Source organism: Nannobrachium achirus, assembly GCF_963921795.1.
Source record: "Nannobrachium achirus genome assembly, chromosome: 14".
NCBI lineage: Eukaryota > Metazoa > Chordata > Actinopteri > Myctophiformes > Myctophidae > Nannobrachium > Nannobrachium achirus.
Window position 1 is genome coordinate 22,488,929 of NC_137821.1, and position 15,947 is coordinate 22,504,875.

At 39.7% G+C, this 15,947-nt stretch overlaps 1 protein-coding gene across 1 annotated transcript; it reads right to left on the reverse strand.

Annotated features, from left to right (window-relative positions):
- Positions 1-7,085: 7,085 nt before the first annotated feature.
- LOC308298477 (BPTF-associated chromatin complex component 1) lies at positions 7,086-15,671 on the reverse strand. Its single transcript, XM_080742083.1, has 5 exons — positions 15,434-15,671; positions 15,131-15,225; positions 13,196-13,422; positions 11,772-11,879; positions 7,086-8,394 (listed from the first exon to the last, which is right to left on the reverse strand). The coding sequence occupies exons 1-5, from the start codon at positions 15,452-15,454 to the stop codon at positions 8,330-8,332; spliced, it is 516 nt and encodes a 171-aa protein (XP_080598209.1). The 5' UTR covers positions 15,455-15,671; the 3' UTR covers positions 7,086-8,329.
- Positions 15,672-15,947: the final 276 nt, after the last annotated feature.

The following is a 15,947-nucleotide window of genomic DNA, read 5'->3' on the forward strand; positions in this document are numbered from 1 at the left end:
CTTTGGTCTTATTGTTGGAAATGTACTTGGTTTTGGCTGTTTTCTGTGTACCCATTTCATCAGTTACCAAAATATAATTTAAATATCACTAGGGGTGCACCTGCACCAGTTAATTGAACCATTCAACTTAATTTATTATAAAGAAAATAATCGATTTGAATAAAAAATATCGATTTAGGAGGATGGCAAAATTACTTTTAGTAAATAGCAGCTACAGGTATATTAGTTTCTTTTTTTTTTCTTTTTTCTTTTTTATTGTGCGACACAGTTGTACGATGAAGTATTAAGTATGTCTTAAGTGGTTAATCAGACTAATCGATTTAGTCGATTATAAAAATATATTCTACATTTTAAAATAGATACAATAAATCATTGAAAAATAATCACAAGTTGCAGTCCTAAATATCAGTGAAATCACAATACCTTTAATACTTAATTGTCTCCGGTGTGGGACCATCTAGCAAGCTTAATAAGGTAGAAAATATCCGTGATATCTTGACATATCAACTTAATAATCACTTACTCATTCTCAGTTATGTTATTTATTTAAACCACAAATTAAAGCATGACAAAGATGATGCATTGCAGACTGTGCGTCCTTGTATTGGAACTCTATGGACATTAACTCTATGGACATTAACGAAAGAACAAAGGCCATGGTTTCAAGACAATTTTACAGGATGAGGGAAATTTGAAGATATTCTCTAATAAAGTGTTAGCCACTACTAAATAAATGCATCTTTTTTTTCTCTCCCTCCCTCTCTCCTCACCGCTTGTCTCAGTGCAAAGAAAACGTCCACTTAGTCACCCAATGCAATGCATTGATGATCTGGCCTAGATCATTAATAATCATGCAGAAATGTCAACTGCCATGTTACTGGATTGAAACACGTGGACCAGGTGGCTGTCAAAATGCATGTCTTTCTCCAGTAGCCTAATATCTCCTCGTGTCCAAGAGACATCTGTGATAAGTTCACTTCACATATCAACTTAATATGTTCACTCTCAGTTAGGTTGGTTTTAAACCACACATTAAAGCATGATGAATGGCTGCGTGATCTGTGCGCTGTGTGCCCCGGATTTGATAGTGACTTGTTAATGTATTGAGTGCTGTGCAGTCTAAATACTAAGGAAATATAGCTGACGCTGATAAGTCCAACCTTGAAGCTTGTCTTAGCGCAAACTAAGTGCAAAATCTATGCCTAAGATAGCATTACTCCAGACCACACCTCATTTTAAAGATGTGTTTTTTGGGGGATTTTATGCCTTTATTGATAGGACAGTACTGTCTATGTGGCAATGCCTAACTGGTACCAGTAGGACCAGTAGGCCAGCAGGCGCCCCAAGCACACCTCATTTAAGAACAACATGGCTGCTTAATAGGTGCAAGATCTTGATCTAAACAATGTTTGTCACCCATGTGTAAAAATCTAAGCTTCTAAGGTATACAGTACAGAGAATACACATGGACTGTTTATGGGTCCATTTGGTTCCATTTTTGTTCACCCCAAGTTAAATTATCACTCATACTTTGATTGTGTAGCTGCCCTCTCCTTCACCATGCTTCTGGCCTGTGGTTTGGCCGTGGTACATTGTATTAATGTCCTGTTCCTCTGAATGTGTACCGCGCCACTGTTTCCCATTGTCATGACCAGGGGCAAAACCCAGCCTCAGGATGGTCATGCTGAGGGAAAATCCTACCCTATGATTTCTCAAAGATTCAGAACTCAGTTGCAGAGACAAAATATATTCCAGAAACAAAGCAGAAATGTAATCTAAAAAGTTAAGTGTTCAACAAAAGTCACAAAAAACAGTCTGGGGGGGAAAAAAATAAGTTATTTCCAAACACTCAAAAGTTATTCAGTAGGCTAAATGTCCAACATAAAATCCAATACACAGATATCACAAAGGGCAAAGTCGAAAATCACTTCAAGTATGACTTGAGAGAGCTGGGGCCAAACAGTTCGTAAGCACAAAGACTAATATAAACACTAAACTGAGGAAAAGGCAGGATCTAAATACACAGGCAAACTCAATAGTGCAATCAAAGTTTAGACACAGGTGAGGTGGAAAACAAGGAGGTGAGGCGGGTAAACCCAATCCATGACACCCATGTGTCAACATGAACATGTGTGTGTGTGTGAGGCTCTAGCAGCACATCATTACTGGTAGTGTGTCTATGTGATGCCAGTATGTGTTGTACTGCTCTAGTCAGACATAAATATTCATCATCATTATTATTATAGATGACATGTTTTTGTTCCTTATCTATACCAGCTGTCCAACACAAGCAGCACCTGTAAGTTGGTGTACTGTAGGCTACGGTAAGTGATATTTGTTTTTTGTTAAAACAAAAATGTTTATCATTAAAAAGTTACAGCTCTATATTGTGATAGTAGTATCATTGCTATAGTTATTATTATTATTTTTTTTTTTCAGGATGTAGAGCCGGTATCTTGGAATCAGAACGTTCTTGGTTCATTCCACAGCTCCTCTTTGCTTCCTATTGAAGTGTTCTTGAGAAAAGACACTCCACAGTCGCTGTGTGAATGTGAAATACTTTGTAAAGAACTTTGGATAAAGTTGCTGTATTAATTTAGCCCATCTATAACACTGATTACAATCAGAATATAGAGCTATTTAGCACTTGTTTGAACAAAACAATATCACGTACACCACCTTTAATATGAACTGGACTAATGTGCTGGAAGCTACATTATTGTTATGAATTTCTTAAATGGGAAATGTTTTGTCTAAAGGTACATATACCAACAATAAAATGTGTATTCAGTCAACTGGTTATTAATGTGTTTTTTATGGTTGAGTACAGAATTGTTACATAATATAAATGTAACATTCCACATCTACTAATTTTATTCAGTAAAAAGCAGTCGTGTCATATCCATGGGAAATATGTCCAGTAAAATCCAGTGTTAAATTAACACTTTAGGTGTGAATTAACTATTTGCACTACACTCACCTTTTCCAATATTTTTATTGAACAATTCAATGCAGCTCATATCTTTTATGAGTCATGATCAAGTATTTTGGCCTGCTCTTCTGTTAGTGAAAGGAAAAAACGATAACATGACCGTCCCTAAAGGCCTGTCCATACTTTCTCCGAAACCGAACTTTTCGGCAGAAAGGTCCGGTTCAACTACAAATGAAAATGTCACTCGCGATTTCTGAAACATTTGCAAATTACGGAAATCGCAACTCCCCAAACATTTCTGAGGTTTTGGAGATACTATGGACAGGCCTTTAGTTGTCCTGATTTTGGAAAAAATAATGGAAAAGGGTTCAAATGTAATTGTTATTGTTGAATAGTCACTGCATCATGAAGTCATGGCTTCTCAAGTTGGAACTGTTCATTATGGTCGGACTCTTAAAGATATTTAATGCTTAATTCATACGCTGTTACAGAACTACCCACATAATCATATTTAATAATATTAATCTCAGGTCTAGTAGGGTGTAACTGTAAGACATGGGCCAATGTGAGAAAAAAAACTACCTAAGTTACACATGGCAATGAGGGATAAGAATCACATTTTATGAAATATTTCACACAAAAGACATTCACCTCAAATCAACTTGTGTATTTTCATCCGAAAATTCATTTGACATAATTCTTTCCTATGTTGGATAGAGTATGTAATTGTAACTAGAAATACTGTTCCTTCGAAACAGTGTGGGCTCGATTCCAACCCAACAAATAGGATACTTTAAGGTACTGTAAGGTACAGTACCCTACAGTATTGTACTGTACCTTACTATACTGTACTGCACCTTACTGTACTGTACTGTACTGTACTGTACTGTAACTTACTGTACTTTACTGTACTCTACTGTACTTTACCTTACTGTACTTTACTGTACTCTACTGTAACTTACTGTACTTTACTGTACTCTACTGTACCTTACTGTACTGTACTTTACTGTACTCTACTGTACCTTACTGTACTGTACTGTACCTTACTGTACTGTACTTAACTGTACTCTACTGTACCTTACTGTACTATACTGTACTGTACTCTACTATGCCGTACTGTAACTTACTGTACTGTACTCTACTGTACCTTACTATACTGTACTTTACTGTACTCTACTGTACCTTACTGTACTCTACTGTACTTTACTGTACTCTACTGTACCTTACTGTACTGTATTGTACTTTACTGTACTGTACTTTACTGTACACTACTGTATCTTGCTGTACCTTACTGTGCTGTACGTTACTGTACTTTACTGTACTTTACTGTACACTACTGTACTGTACTGTACCTTACAGTACTGTACTTTACTGTACTCTGCTGTACCTTACTGTACTTTACTGTACTCTACTGTAACTTACTGTACCTTACTGTACTGTACTTTACTCTACTGTACTGTACCTTACTGTACTTTACTGTACTCTACTGTACCCTTACTGTACTGTACCTTACTGTACTGTACTTTACTGTACTCTACTGTACCTTACTGTACTATACTGTACTCTACTGTGCCGTACTGTACCTTACTGTACTGTACTCTACTGTACCTTACTATACTGTACTTTACTGTACTCTACTGTACCTTACTGTACTCTACTGTACTTTACTGTACTCTACTGTACCTTACTGTACTGTATTGTACTTTACTGTACCTTACTGTACTGTACTCTACTGTACCTTTCTGTACTGTACCTTTCTGTACCTTACTGTACTTTACTGTACTCTACTGAACCTTACTGTACTTTTACTGTACTCTACTTAACCTTACTGTACTGTACATATTCTATGTGTTCTAGATCTACATTTTTGATTCTGTGTTTGGGAACCAGCAACTGTCAAATGGACTCCAACTGTAGTGGAGTATATTGAGTGCATATACTGTAGGCTAACAATCCCAGATCACATCTGTCCTCCACTATGTCTATAACCAAGGCGTTCTTCTATGTGGCCACTCCAGACTGAGGAGTGGAGCATGGCTTTTATTGTGTTTGTGGATCTGACTTGGAAATGCATTGGTTTTGATATCTCCCTGACAACCAACAACAACCACTAATATGGCTGACTGTCCCTGCGGGCTCTAGGATATATGGCTATGGGATTTACATCCCATCGCCCGGACTTGATTCTTGATCACAGCTGTGTAATCAGTAGAGTGGAGAGGGACATTTATTTATAGTTTTAACTATAACTATAGTTTTATACATCACACAGCTTAGATATTTGGATCAAATCAGAGAGCAGACCTGTGTGAACGCATTGATATAAATAGCATATCTGAAGTGTGAATATTGCAGCCACAGCGCCTTAATATAAACATGGGTCCCTTTCCTCACTAAACCCATTGGAAATGCATTGGGTGCTTAAAGTTAAACATTTTTATTTTTTTATAATTATACTACAAAACATTTCAAAAAGAAAAATACACGCACACTTGTCCTCAGTAAGCTGAACACATAAAAATTTGAATGGTGTTGAAAGGTGTAAGCGTTTAAGAGATGAAGCGCGCCAAAGTTTTGAGGATACTGACTAGTATAGTATAGAAATAAATAATGAAGATAACATACGTGTGCTCGCCTTCCAGGCGAGCCCACAACTAGTGCAGTGGTTTGAGGTGGTCTCCCTATTGAGACATTTACACCCCGGTGGCAGGTAGGACACATACTGGTTGACAAGTAGTACTGCATGAAGCTCATAAGCCTTTTGGGCAAGCAGGGACTCCATCTTGGAATAGTGGTGGAACTTATGTCTTCCATACCGGTAGCTTTATTAATAACATTTTAATTGTTGTCAAACGGGTGATTAAATTCAAATAATGATGTACTCAGATATCAGTAGGTGATATACATTGTTAAAGAAGATATACCAGTAAGACGCCTTGTCTTGGCCATCTGGCCAGTGATATATATCGGACCAGTTACCCATATATGGAGACCCATGTTACCCATAGATATTCATAGATATGATCTTAATATTGATGACATCAGGGATCTCCATATAGGGATTTGGTTCCCCTGGCATCACAGGGATCTCCATATATGGGCATAAAGGGGATTTGGTTCCCCTGGCATCACAGGGATCTCCATATATTGGCATAAAAGGGATTTGATTCCCCTGACATCAGTGATGTCAGAGCGGCAAACCCATAGACGTAGACGTCTTTAATACTTCATTGTGTCGATATTAATAAAACCCAGACACACTTAACCATTTTCACTTTTCAAAAGTAGTGATAATGGCAGATCTACAAGCACAAAGTGTCACAACACAGTGCATTGTTTTTTGTTTGTTTTTGTGAGCTTGCAGATCTGCTTTTGCGTGACACTTCAGATGAGGTAAGATAGCAGTTCTCAAAGTGGGGTCCAGGGATCCTTAGTGTTCCTTGAGGGGCTTCCAAATGGACCCTTACAGGTTTTTTATAATTGAGTGTACAAAATGTGTACACTCAGTCATGGTGGTCCTTGAAATTAAAATAGTTTGAGATCCACACAACTAGGAATAAATAAAAATGTTATTTATAATTGTGGAGTGTAGAGTTAATAAACTAATAAATGATGTTAATAAATGATCTGAAACGATATACTGAATGTGTGCGTTGTTAATCCGAAACCGCTCTTACATAAATAGTACCGTAAGAGTATAAAACAGTTGTGCAACTTAAACTGAAACATTCAAAATATTACTGTAAATGAAATATCATGTGATAAATGTTGTGGTATCAGAATGACAAGTACAGCCACACTTGCTGATACCGATACCAGCATTTTAGGAAGTGTCTGCAGCTTTTCTGATACTGGTATTGGGGCTACTTTGTTAAGTGTTACTGTTGACTGATACTATGACTCAACACTTTAAACAATATCAACACATTTCTAAATTATGATACAATTCAAAACTAAAAAAAGGAGCACATTACAAAACACATTCATTTTAGTAAACAACTTCCTCTTTACACAAAACAGATGCATCCTCCATGCTAAACAAAACAGGAAGTGAAGCGAGAAGTGTTTTACATACATACGTACAGATTTACATTTCCTCTTACAATGCAGAAAATAGCACTTGTAGATGAGCTATTTTCTGGATGCGCCCGTGTCATATGACAAAGTATGAATTAGCATCAAGGCCCCACCTGCTCTTTTACATAACAAGGCGAATCTATCATTTGGGAATGCATTCACATTAATCCTTGATTAAAGCAGACATTTTAATCCAGGTTTATGCTCTTCTATTGAGACAGATTAGACCCTGATGTCTGATAGGACACCTACTGGTTGACAAGCAGTAGTGCCTGAAGCTCATAAGCTCAATATCTCCACCTGACTGAGCAGGGATTGCCTTTTGGATGAGCGTATCATTGGTAGGTAATCCGTGGTTCGAGTCCCAGGTGTTTACAGTTGTAATTACCTCTCAACATGAACAGCACCTATTTCTAACACACATAAATATCTAAATTTGACTGTTGTTAATTCCATAATAATCCATTACATTTCGTATCTAAATGAATGGTTGCGAGTAGGGTTTGGGAGCATCAGGATTCAACACGTCTCTCGGAAAAGAGGGTGGAATACGATAGTTATCTTTCAAACTCAGGTCTACAAAATCAAGGTCAAAAGTGTCCAGGAAACACAGAGGTATTGAATGTAACTCTAAAACCGATATAAATAATCTACTGAAACAGTCAGATGGAAGTCATTCCGATAGATATACAGTATAAACGTAGATAGCTCATTGGCCTGCTGCTGTTCACTGGAGCGATGTGTCAATGCAGCCGCCATAATAGCTGTGTCAAGCCATGATCCATGTACAGTATCTATCAGTCTGTTGAAGCCGAAGGTCTCCACTATTGAAATCATCATAACCCATAATGAATGTACTGTATGTCTATTGATGCAAGAGGTCTCTCCACTATTCAAATAATCATAACTCATAATGCATGTTTGTCTACTGAAGCAGGATGTCTCTCCACTATTAAAATCATGTGCCGCCTTATTAAGGATGGCAGGACTTGAGTCTGCTTGGAGAGGCCCTGCCTCGATTGTTGTTTCATGCAGGATAGGTCAGTCATGTTCCCGGGCTATCCTTGCCAGGGTGAGGGTAGCAGTCTCTCGCCTGAGGACGGCTAGGGCAATTCCCACTAGGACTGGCAGGCAGGGCACGGGAGTGGCCTTCAGGCAGCCAGTTATGATCACTGTTGTCTTGAAGTGTGGGCTTCTACTCTGTTTTTGGCTGCAGAAAAGAAGGCCAGGTCAGGTGAAGCCGACATAGTTCATGGTTGGAGCCAGGATGGAATATAAATCAAGATGGGGTTCTTAAACAATCAGGTTACAGTTCAAAGGTCAACGGGAAAGCAATGGGAGGTCGTTGGAGTTCATGATGAGACCCGAGTCCAAGTTCAGGCTGTCTGAAACACAAATTATTAATGATGAATTAATGACATGGACAAACACAAGGGACAATTAAGTATTAGTAAGTAGTTATGGTTAAAATTTAATTAAGGCAAAAGACCAACAAGCCTGTAAGGGCATAACACAATGTGAGGTCATGATGAAAATTATTATCTCAGGACCATAAAGTTATGTTCACACCAGCAATCTTTTATCAGGAGAAAGCGCTGTCCTGAGAGTCCTTTTCTGCTGAGGGATCAATTGTGACAGAATTCAATATTATGGAATGTACTAAATGTTGATAATAAAGGATTAATCTAGCAGTTGCAAGATTGAGCAACTACATGTTCTGTTGGATGGATAAAATACTGTATAAAGATTGTTTATGGTCAAGCTGTCACAGACACACGCCAAGCCTGTGTTTCACTCTGGGAGTGTACAAATGCAACCAAATGGACCCTATAAACTCCCAGGGTTACAAATGGAAGCCTTTTCTATTCACCATTAACTGTGTCAGATATCACTGTGTGTGTACAGTAACACTGTTGTGGAAATCCCAGATTCCACACAAAGCCAAACAAGTTGGCAGTTTGGTGAACTGTTTGTAATAATGTTTAATCAGCTCAGAATTGGAGAATGTCTGCATTTATGTACAGTTATGATTGGACAGATGATAAAAAGCGATCCACATCCACACGTGTTTCTGGTTGAAAATGTTAAATAATTCAGTCACTGAAAATGCCTGGCTAGTGTGAACATAGCATTAGCTCATGATGTGGATATTACAAACACAGGACAAATACACCTGTAAGGCCATGATATGGAAACAACACCACCTACAGGACAAAAAGTAAATAAAAATTAAAGCCATGTAACATGTTTCAATTGCCTGACTTTGACTAAGCGGTAGCACTTTACAATAATGACCTGTTATAAATCATTTATATACATTTATAAACAGTTTGTAGACGAGTAATAAACATGAACAAACTATGAACAACTGTTTACCTAAACATTTATAACTGTTTTAAACATCATTTACATGTTATTAGTAAGGTATTAGTAAGTAGTAAACTGATCATGAATAAACCATTTATATACATTTGTAAATGATTAATAAATCATTTGTAACTAAAATTATGCATCATTTATATGCTATTAGTAACTAATCATTTACAAGCTATCTATATACCTTGTAAAACATTCCTAATATATCTATAAATCATTAGTAGATGTTATCAAGAGCCCTAATGTAAAGTGAAGACTAGGTCGCAAGTTACTATGAAAACCTCCACCGGCTGTCTGTCAGTCCCTCCGTTAGTATGTCCGTCACGTCACGTCACGTCACGTCACACTTTTGGCCCTACTTCTATCTCCGGCACCGTTGCCCCTATCCATGCCAAACTTTGCTGTCTGTTAATGTGGCCTTGTTTGTTCATGGTTAACAAATGCTTTGTAAAACATTCCTTAAATATCTATAAATCATCAGTAGATGTTATCAAGAGCCCTAATGTAAAGTGAAGACTATTCATTAGTTACGAATGTCTGTTAAATATGAACAAACATGGAGGCCACATTAAGAGACAGTTGACTGCCAAACCACAACCTCCACCCCTCATTTCTCACATGGCCCTCTTCTAGCGCCACCATGAGGCCGATTCTTGCAACACACATTTTTGGACACTGCTCCTATACATTTTGCCCTAAAATCACACAAAGCGGAACACAGTATGTCTAGAGTCATGTCATCAACATGGATCTGTCCCATTTAGCATCACCATCAGGCTGATTTTTTCAAACCCATTTTTTGACACTGCTCCTACAGATTTGGGCCTAAAATCACGCAAAGCCAAAGTCATGTCATCAAAATGGATCTGTCCCATTTCCCATATTCCCTCCTGATTGGCTACGACTGCCTTCTAAAGTTTGTGTATGCGATGTGACGGTCGCTTATCTCCCTATTAGGGAGTCTTACTGGTAAATAATGAATAGTCTTCACTTTACATTAGGGCTCTTGATAACATCTACTGATGATTTATAGATATTTAAGGAATGTTTTACAAAGCATTATGTTAACCATGAACAAACTCGGAGGCCACATTAACAGACAGCCAAGCAGTGTGTGTGCAAAGTTTGGCATGGATAGGGGCAACGGTGCCGGAGATTAGAGTAGGACCAAAAGTGTGACGTGACGGACAGATTGACAGAGGGACTGACAGACAGCCGGTGGAGGTTTTCATAGTAACTTGCGACCTAGTCTTCACTTTACTTTAGGGCTCTTGATGACATCTACAAATGATTTATAGATATATTAGGAATGTTTTACAAGGTATATAGATAGCTTGTAAATGATTAGTTACTTATCTACAAATAGCATATAAATAACGCACAATTCTTTGTTACAAATGATGTATTAATCATTTATGAATGTGTATAAATGGCTTATTCATGATTAGTTTACTACTTACTAATACCTTACTAATAACATGTAAATAATGTTTAAAACAGTTATAAATGTTTAGGTAAACATTTGTTCATAGTTTGTTCATGTTTATTACTCATCTACAAACTGCTTATAAATGTTTATAAATGATTTATAACAGGTCATTATTGTAAAGTGCTACCGTTCTTTAGATCGCCTATTTTGACAGAATGTTATATAACATGCCCAGAATATGGATGCGAGGGTTCATGTGTTTATGACCAATGCATTACAAGCATACTTAAGGCATTACACTCTGCTCGTAACACTATATAATAATTCACTCTCTGACTTTTATCCTGGTGTATTTTAATTGTCCTAGATGCAACACATTTTGAGTATTTTAGAATGTATTAATCATTCTTATAATGCATTATAGTGTAATTATATTACTATAAAGTCACTATATAAGTGGTCATTCAGAGCTTTACATGCAAAAATTGGCATTGCATTTATGCAAGAACGACAAAAGGCCTACAGCCTCCGGAATGTCATTGCTTTACTTAAAGGAGTAGTTCACCCCCAAAATGACTTTTTTTTCTATTGATTAGTCACGCCATGGAGACTAGAGTTCAATAATATTTTTTGGTTTTTGTCACATTCCTAAGACAAAAATTTGATTCGAGTAAATTTACCCCCATTGATTCCGGATGGTGACCCGTTTCGAAACGGGTCACCATCCGGAACGAATGGGGGTAAATGTATTGTTATCACATTTTTGTCTTAGGAATGCGACAAAAACCAAAAAATATTATTGAACTCTAGTCTCCATGGCATGACTAATCAATTGAAAAAAAGTCATTTTGGGGGTGAACTACTCCTTTAAAGCACCCAATGACAGGCACAATTTACACAAAGACACAATGTAAATAATGATTTTAATAATAATGTGTGTATGGGTTTTATGTTTACCTTGATCAAAGTTATTGAGTTTGTTGGAGTTGTTAGTTTCTCCCAGTCCCTCCATGTCTACCACATCACTGTTGACATCTGAGTCGTTCAGAGCACTCAACGTCACATCTACACACGCACACACACGCACACGCACACGCACACACAAACACACACAGGGTTAACAATCCAAACATGATCTAAATGATCTAAATCACAATATTAACAGAAATAGAAAAGGTTCAATCCCTTGCAGAGATAAGTGTGAGCAGTACTTTAATGCATATTTTAACCACCCTTGCAGGAATTCAGGTTGATTAAATGCAGTGATGGAAAGTAAAAAAGTACATTTACTCAAGTAAGGTAGGCTACTTGGATACAATTTTGAGGTACTTTCACTTTACTTGATGATGTCCAGTCAGTGGTTCCTAAAATGTTCTTCTTTGGGGTCCCCCCATTTTTATCTGACAAAAGCTAAGACACCCCAAATGTGCACGCACACACGCATGCTAGTGTTTTTTTCCTGTCATTTTAACCTTAAAGTAGAGCTTGTAGATCGTCTTAAGCTGCATCCAAACCTGCATGGTTCGAGCGGCGCGATTACATACAAAGTGAATGCAAAGACGAGACGACGCGCGACAGAGCGCGGCGCAAACCATCCGAAAGGGGCGGCGCGAGCGGTTGCTTCGGTATCTTCGCCTCACTTGGAAAAATCCAACTGAAGTGACCTTCGCTTCACCCCCACTCCACCCATCGCGTCCTGACAGCCAATCAGCATTGATGTTGTCCGGAGACACGGAAATGTTTTTGGTGTTTGGTGTTGGGACTCACTTTTTTTCAGGGTGTTTCGCCTTGATTTCAACGGGACATGATTTTTTTTACCAACACGGACCTGCGCGACCAAAGTGAGGTGATAGAAGCGACTAGAATAGAAGAAATAGCTTCAGGTTTGGACTCAGCTTTACACTGCTTTTGGGGATGCATGCGCTAATCTGGTAAACCACTGGACTGTTCTGATCAGCACTAGAGACGATCAAGGAATAAACACGCTGCATTTTTCCACACCTTTTATATTTTATAATAGGTTTATTCATTATATTTGGAGCCCTTATTGATAGAGACAGTGGACATACAGAGAAAGCAGGGGAGTGACATGAGTGAGCTAGTCCCATGTAGCCACACAACTATTCCACAATCTCCGAATGCTAAAGTACTATATAGTCTGGAACTCATCCCGAAATCATTTCATTTCCGTTCACGAAGATATATTTGGAAATGTCTTTGAAATGATGCATCCGCTTTAAACCCAGATCATTTTCGGAGCTTCTGTGCTCCAGACTGTATGATGGAAGTAAATTGTGGGAGGCAACAGTCTGGCTCGTCGAGACTATGATGGTGAGCCAACTCTATAGGCATCCCTCCTCCACTACTCCTCCCGTGCTCACCTGCAGTCTTCTGTTTCTTCATACGAGGCTGGGCAGGGGTGGGACCGCCCTGGATCCCCGTCGTCAAGACGACCTGGCCTGTTGGTACGGAAACGACGGCCGGGACTCCCTTGGCAGCGGCGGTGGGAACAGCGGCAGCGGCCTTCTTGGTCGACTTCTTTTCCGATGAGACGACCAAACCACTGTCGTCACTCACCTTCCTTTTTACCGTGGTCTTATTCTGAGTACTGAGAGAGAGACAGGCAGAGAGAGAGACAGAGAGAATCAATTGAAGATGAGAAGTTGATGCTAGTGTTAACCTGGTGAGGCTATTGAAGATGAAAGGGTGATTGATGCTAGTGCTAAGCTGGTGAGTCTACTAAAGATGAGAGGATAATGCTAGTAGTGTCTGGTGAGTCTATTGAAGATGAGAGGTTGATGCTCGTGTTAACCTAGTGAGTCTACTAAATATAAGAAGGCGATGCTAATGTTAACACCAAGGGGATCTTAACCATGACACTGGTGAACCAAATCCATCGGAATGTATGCCGCTCTCACAATTTGGCGGTGCACACAGACACACACAGTCTGCGAGATGATCACCACTATAGACATATAAGGTAGAGGCCTCCTTCAGCTCTGGTGCATATGCATCGGGGGACCAAGGGAATCCGTGTGCATCGCTTCCACCACGTGCGTCACACATACGGACATTGGTAGGCCAATCAGAGGCAGGTGGCGGGTCTTTCTGGACGCAGCCTGTAAGAACAGCGGAGCTGTGCACCCGCGCAACATCAGGAAATTGATGGATTGATAAGTCACAGAGAAGACGCGTTGTGATTGGCCAGTAGTCACTTTGACTGGCAGCTATCCCTTGGTTTTTCCAGGAAGTCCAGACTACACTTTTTGGACGTCCCTCCAATGAACTGCAGAGCCAAATGAGGCATCTAGCTTTTTATATCTGTGATCGCCACAGCTGACAGCTTCGGTCCGTGAAACTGTGTGTTATACACAACAATTCCCCCGAAAGAAGAAGACAAGTGGCAATGCACACAGACTCACTGGAGTCTGTTGATACAACAGCCAGCCATATTTAGAAGCTCTGCTGTTTCAGCACGACCTGACGGTCGCTTCTCATCCTTAGGGCATGTGTAACGGAGGTGATCCGAACCTCCTCACCCGGCTTTGAACCTGGGTCTCCCGCGTGAAAGTCCAATATCTTAACTGTTACTCCAAAGGGATATCCCTATGGAATGAGGGCAGATACTAGACTTTTGAGGCTTCAGGCTGGGGCTGCGACTCTCTCCGCCACAAATATTACCTGTAGATTTCCTTGATGTGTGTGTGTGTGTGTGTGTGTGTGTGTGTGTTACCTTGTGGGAGTGCAGTCAGCAACAGGGTGTAAGGGCACGTACCTTTTTGGCGAAGCCCGAACTGGCGAACAGGGGAAATGTCCCCTACCGTAGCGATCTGGCGAAAAAAAAGGGGAAAAAAAACCTTCTGCATATTTTTCGTCTTTTTTGTTTAATCCTTCTGGACAGGGCGTTTATCGTGCGCTTGCCCAGGCCTTACGGCCTGGGCATAAATATAACGATTGCATTCACCACGGCTTCGTAACTCGCGCGGCCCTGGCCCGCTCTTCGTGGCCACTCGCGCCTGCGGCGCTCGGGGGCGAAGAGCAGGACCAAGGTCCGCTGGCCTTCCCGCCGCTTGCAGTGTCATGGACAATAACGCCACGGGCAACAGGCGAGACCAATGCGCAAGCACTCAATAACTACGAAAAATGCCTTAAAACAGAGCCATGTTTAAGACAATTAAACGATGACTGTTTTTTCGCCAGATCGCTACGGTAGGGGACAATTCCCCTGTTCGCCAGTTCGGGCTTCGCCAGATCGGGACTTTCCCGGGTGTAACTGTGTGTGGGTGTGTGTGTGTGTGTGTGTGTGTGTGTGTTACCTTGTGGGAGTGCAGTCAGCAACAGGGTGTAACTGCATGGTGAGTTCTCCTAGTTTGGTGAAGGCAGCGCCCGCCGCTGAGAAGATTTCACCCACCTGAAAATTTTAAACAAACACACAGAAATCACATACACAGGAGTACAAAAACAAATTAACACACAAACAAATGCACACAATACAAAGGTAAAGTCAACATGCCTATAAATAAAAGGACTTAGTTAATCTCCACCAGTTTGAACCTAATGAAATCAGTAAATGAATGAGTTAATTAATGTATTAATGACGTCATGCAGGTCAGACTTACTTTAGTTGATGCTGACGTCATTGTCTCTGCTCTCACAACTGGACACAAAACAAAGGCAACTAGAAACACATGCTAAGCTAGCATGCTAAGCTAAACTGCTAAGACAACCTGCTTAAACTAAAGTATAAACGCGCGCACACCACACAGCTGCTTCGCGCACTAACGACGCGTGCACGGCTCTGACCCCTAATGTCAGTGTGCGTGCGTGCACGTGCTGGTACATGTAGTAAGAGTGAAGTTCAGCGTTTACGTTACAGTTACAGTTTGTCGTTCAAAACACAACACAACCACGTCACCACCACATGTGTGACCTATCGAATTCCGTGACCACAGAATCAGAGTCCTGATCTCTTGCATGCATCTGATTTGTTCAATGGCAATGTTTATAATATAGTTTTTCTTTTTTTTTCTTTCTTTTTTTTCTTTTTTCATTCTATATGACAAATACATTATATTTTTATATTTTTCAAAGTTTCAAAGTCAATATTTTCTTTATTTTGTTCCAGCTTTTGTA

Excerpts from the sequence above, each read along its gene's own strand:
- LOC308298477 (XM_080742083.1), bottom strand. The coding sequence starts at position 15,454 with ATGACGTCAGCATCAACTAAA. Across the intron at positions 13,423-15,130 it reads GCTGACTGCACTCCCACAAG|TACTCAGAATAAGACCACGG; the intron begins GTAACACACACA and ends TCTCTCTCTCAG. Across the intron at positions 8,395-11,771 it reads ACTCAATAACTTTGATCAAG|ACAGCCTGAACTTGGACTCG; the intron begins GTAAACATAAAA and ends TTTGTGTTTCAG.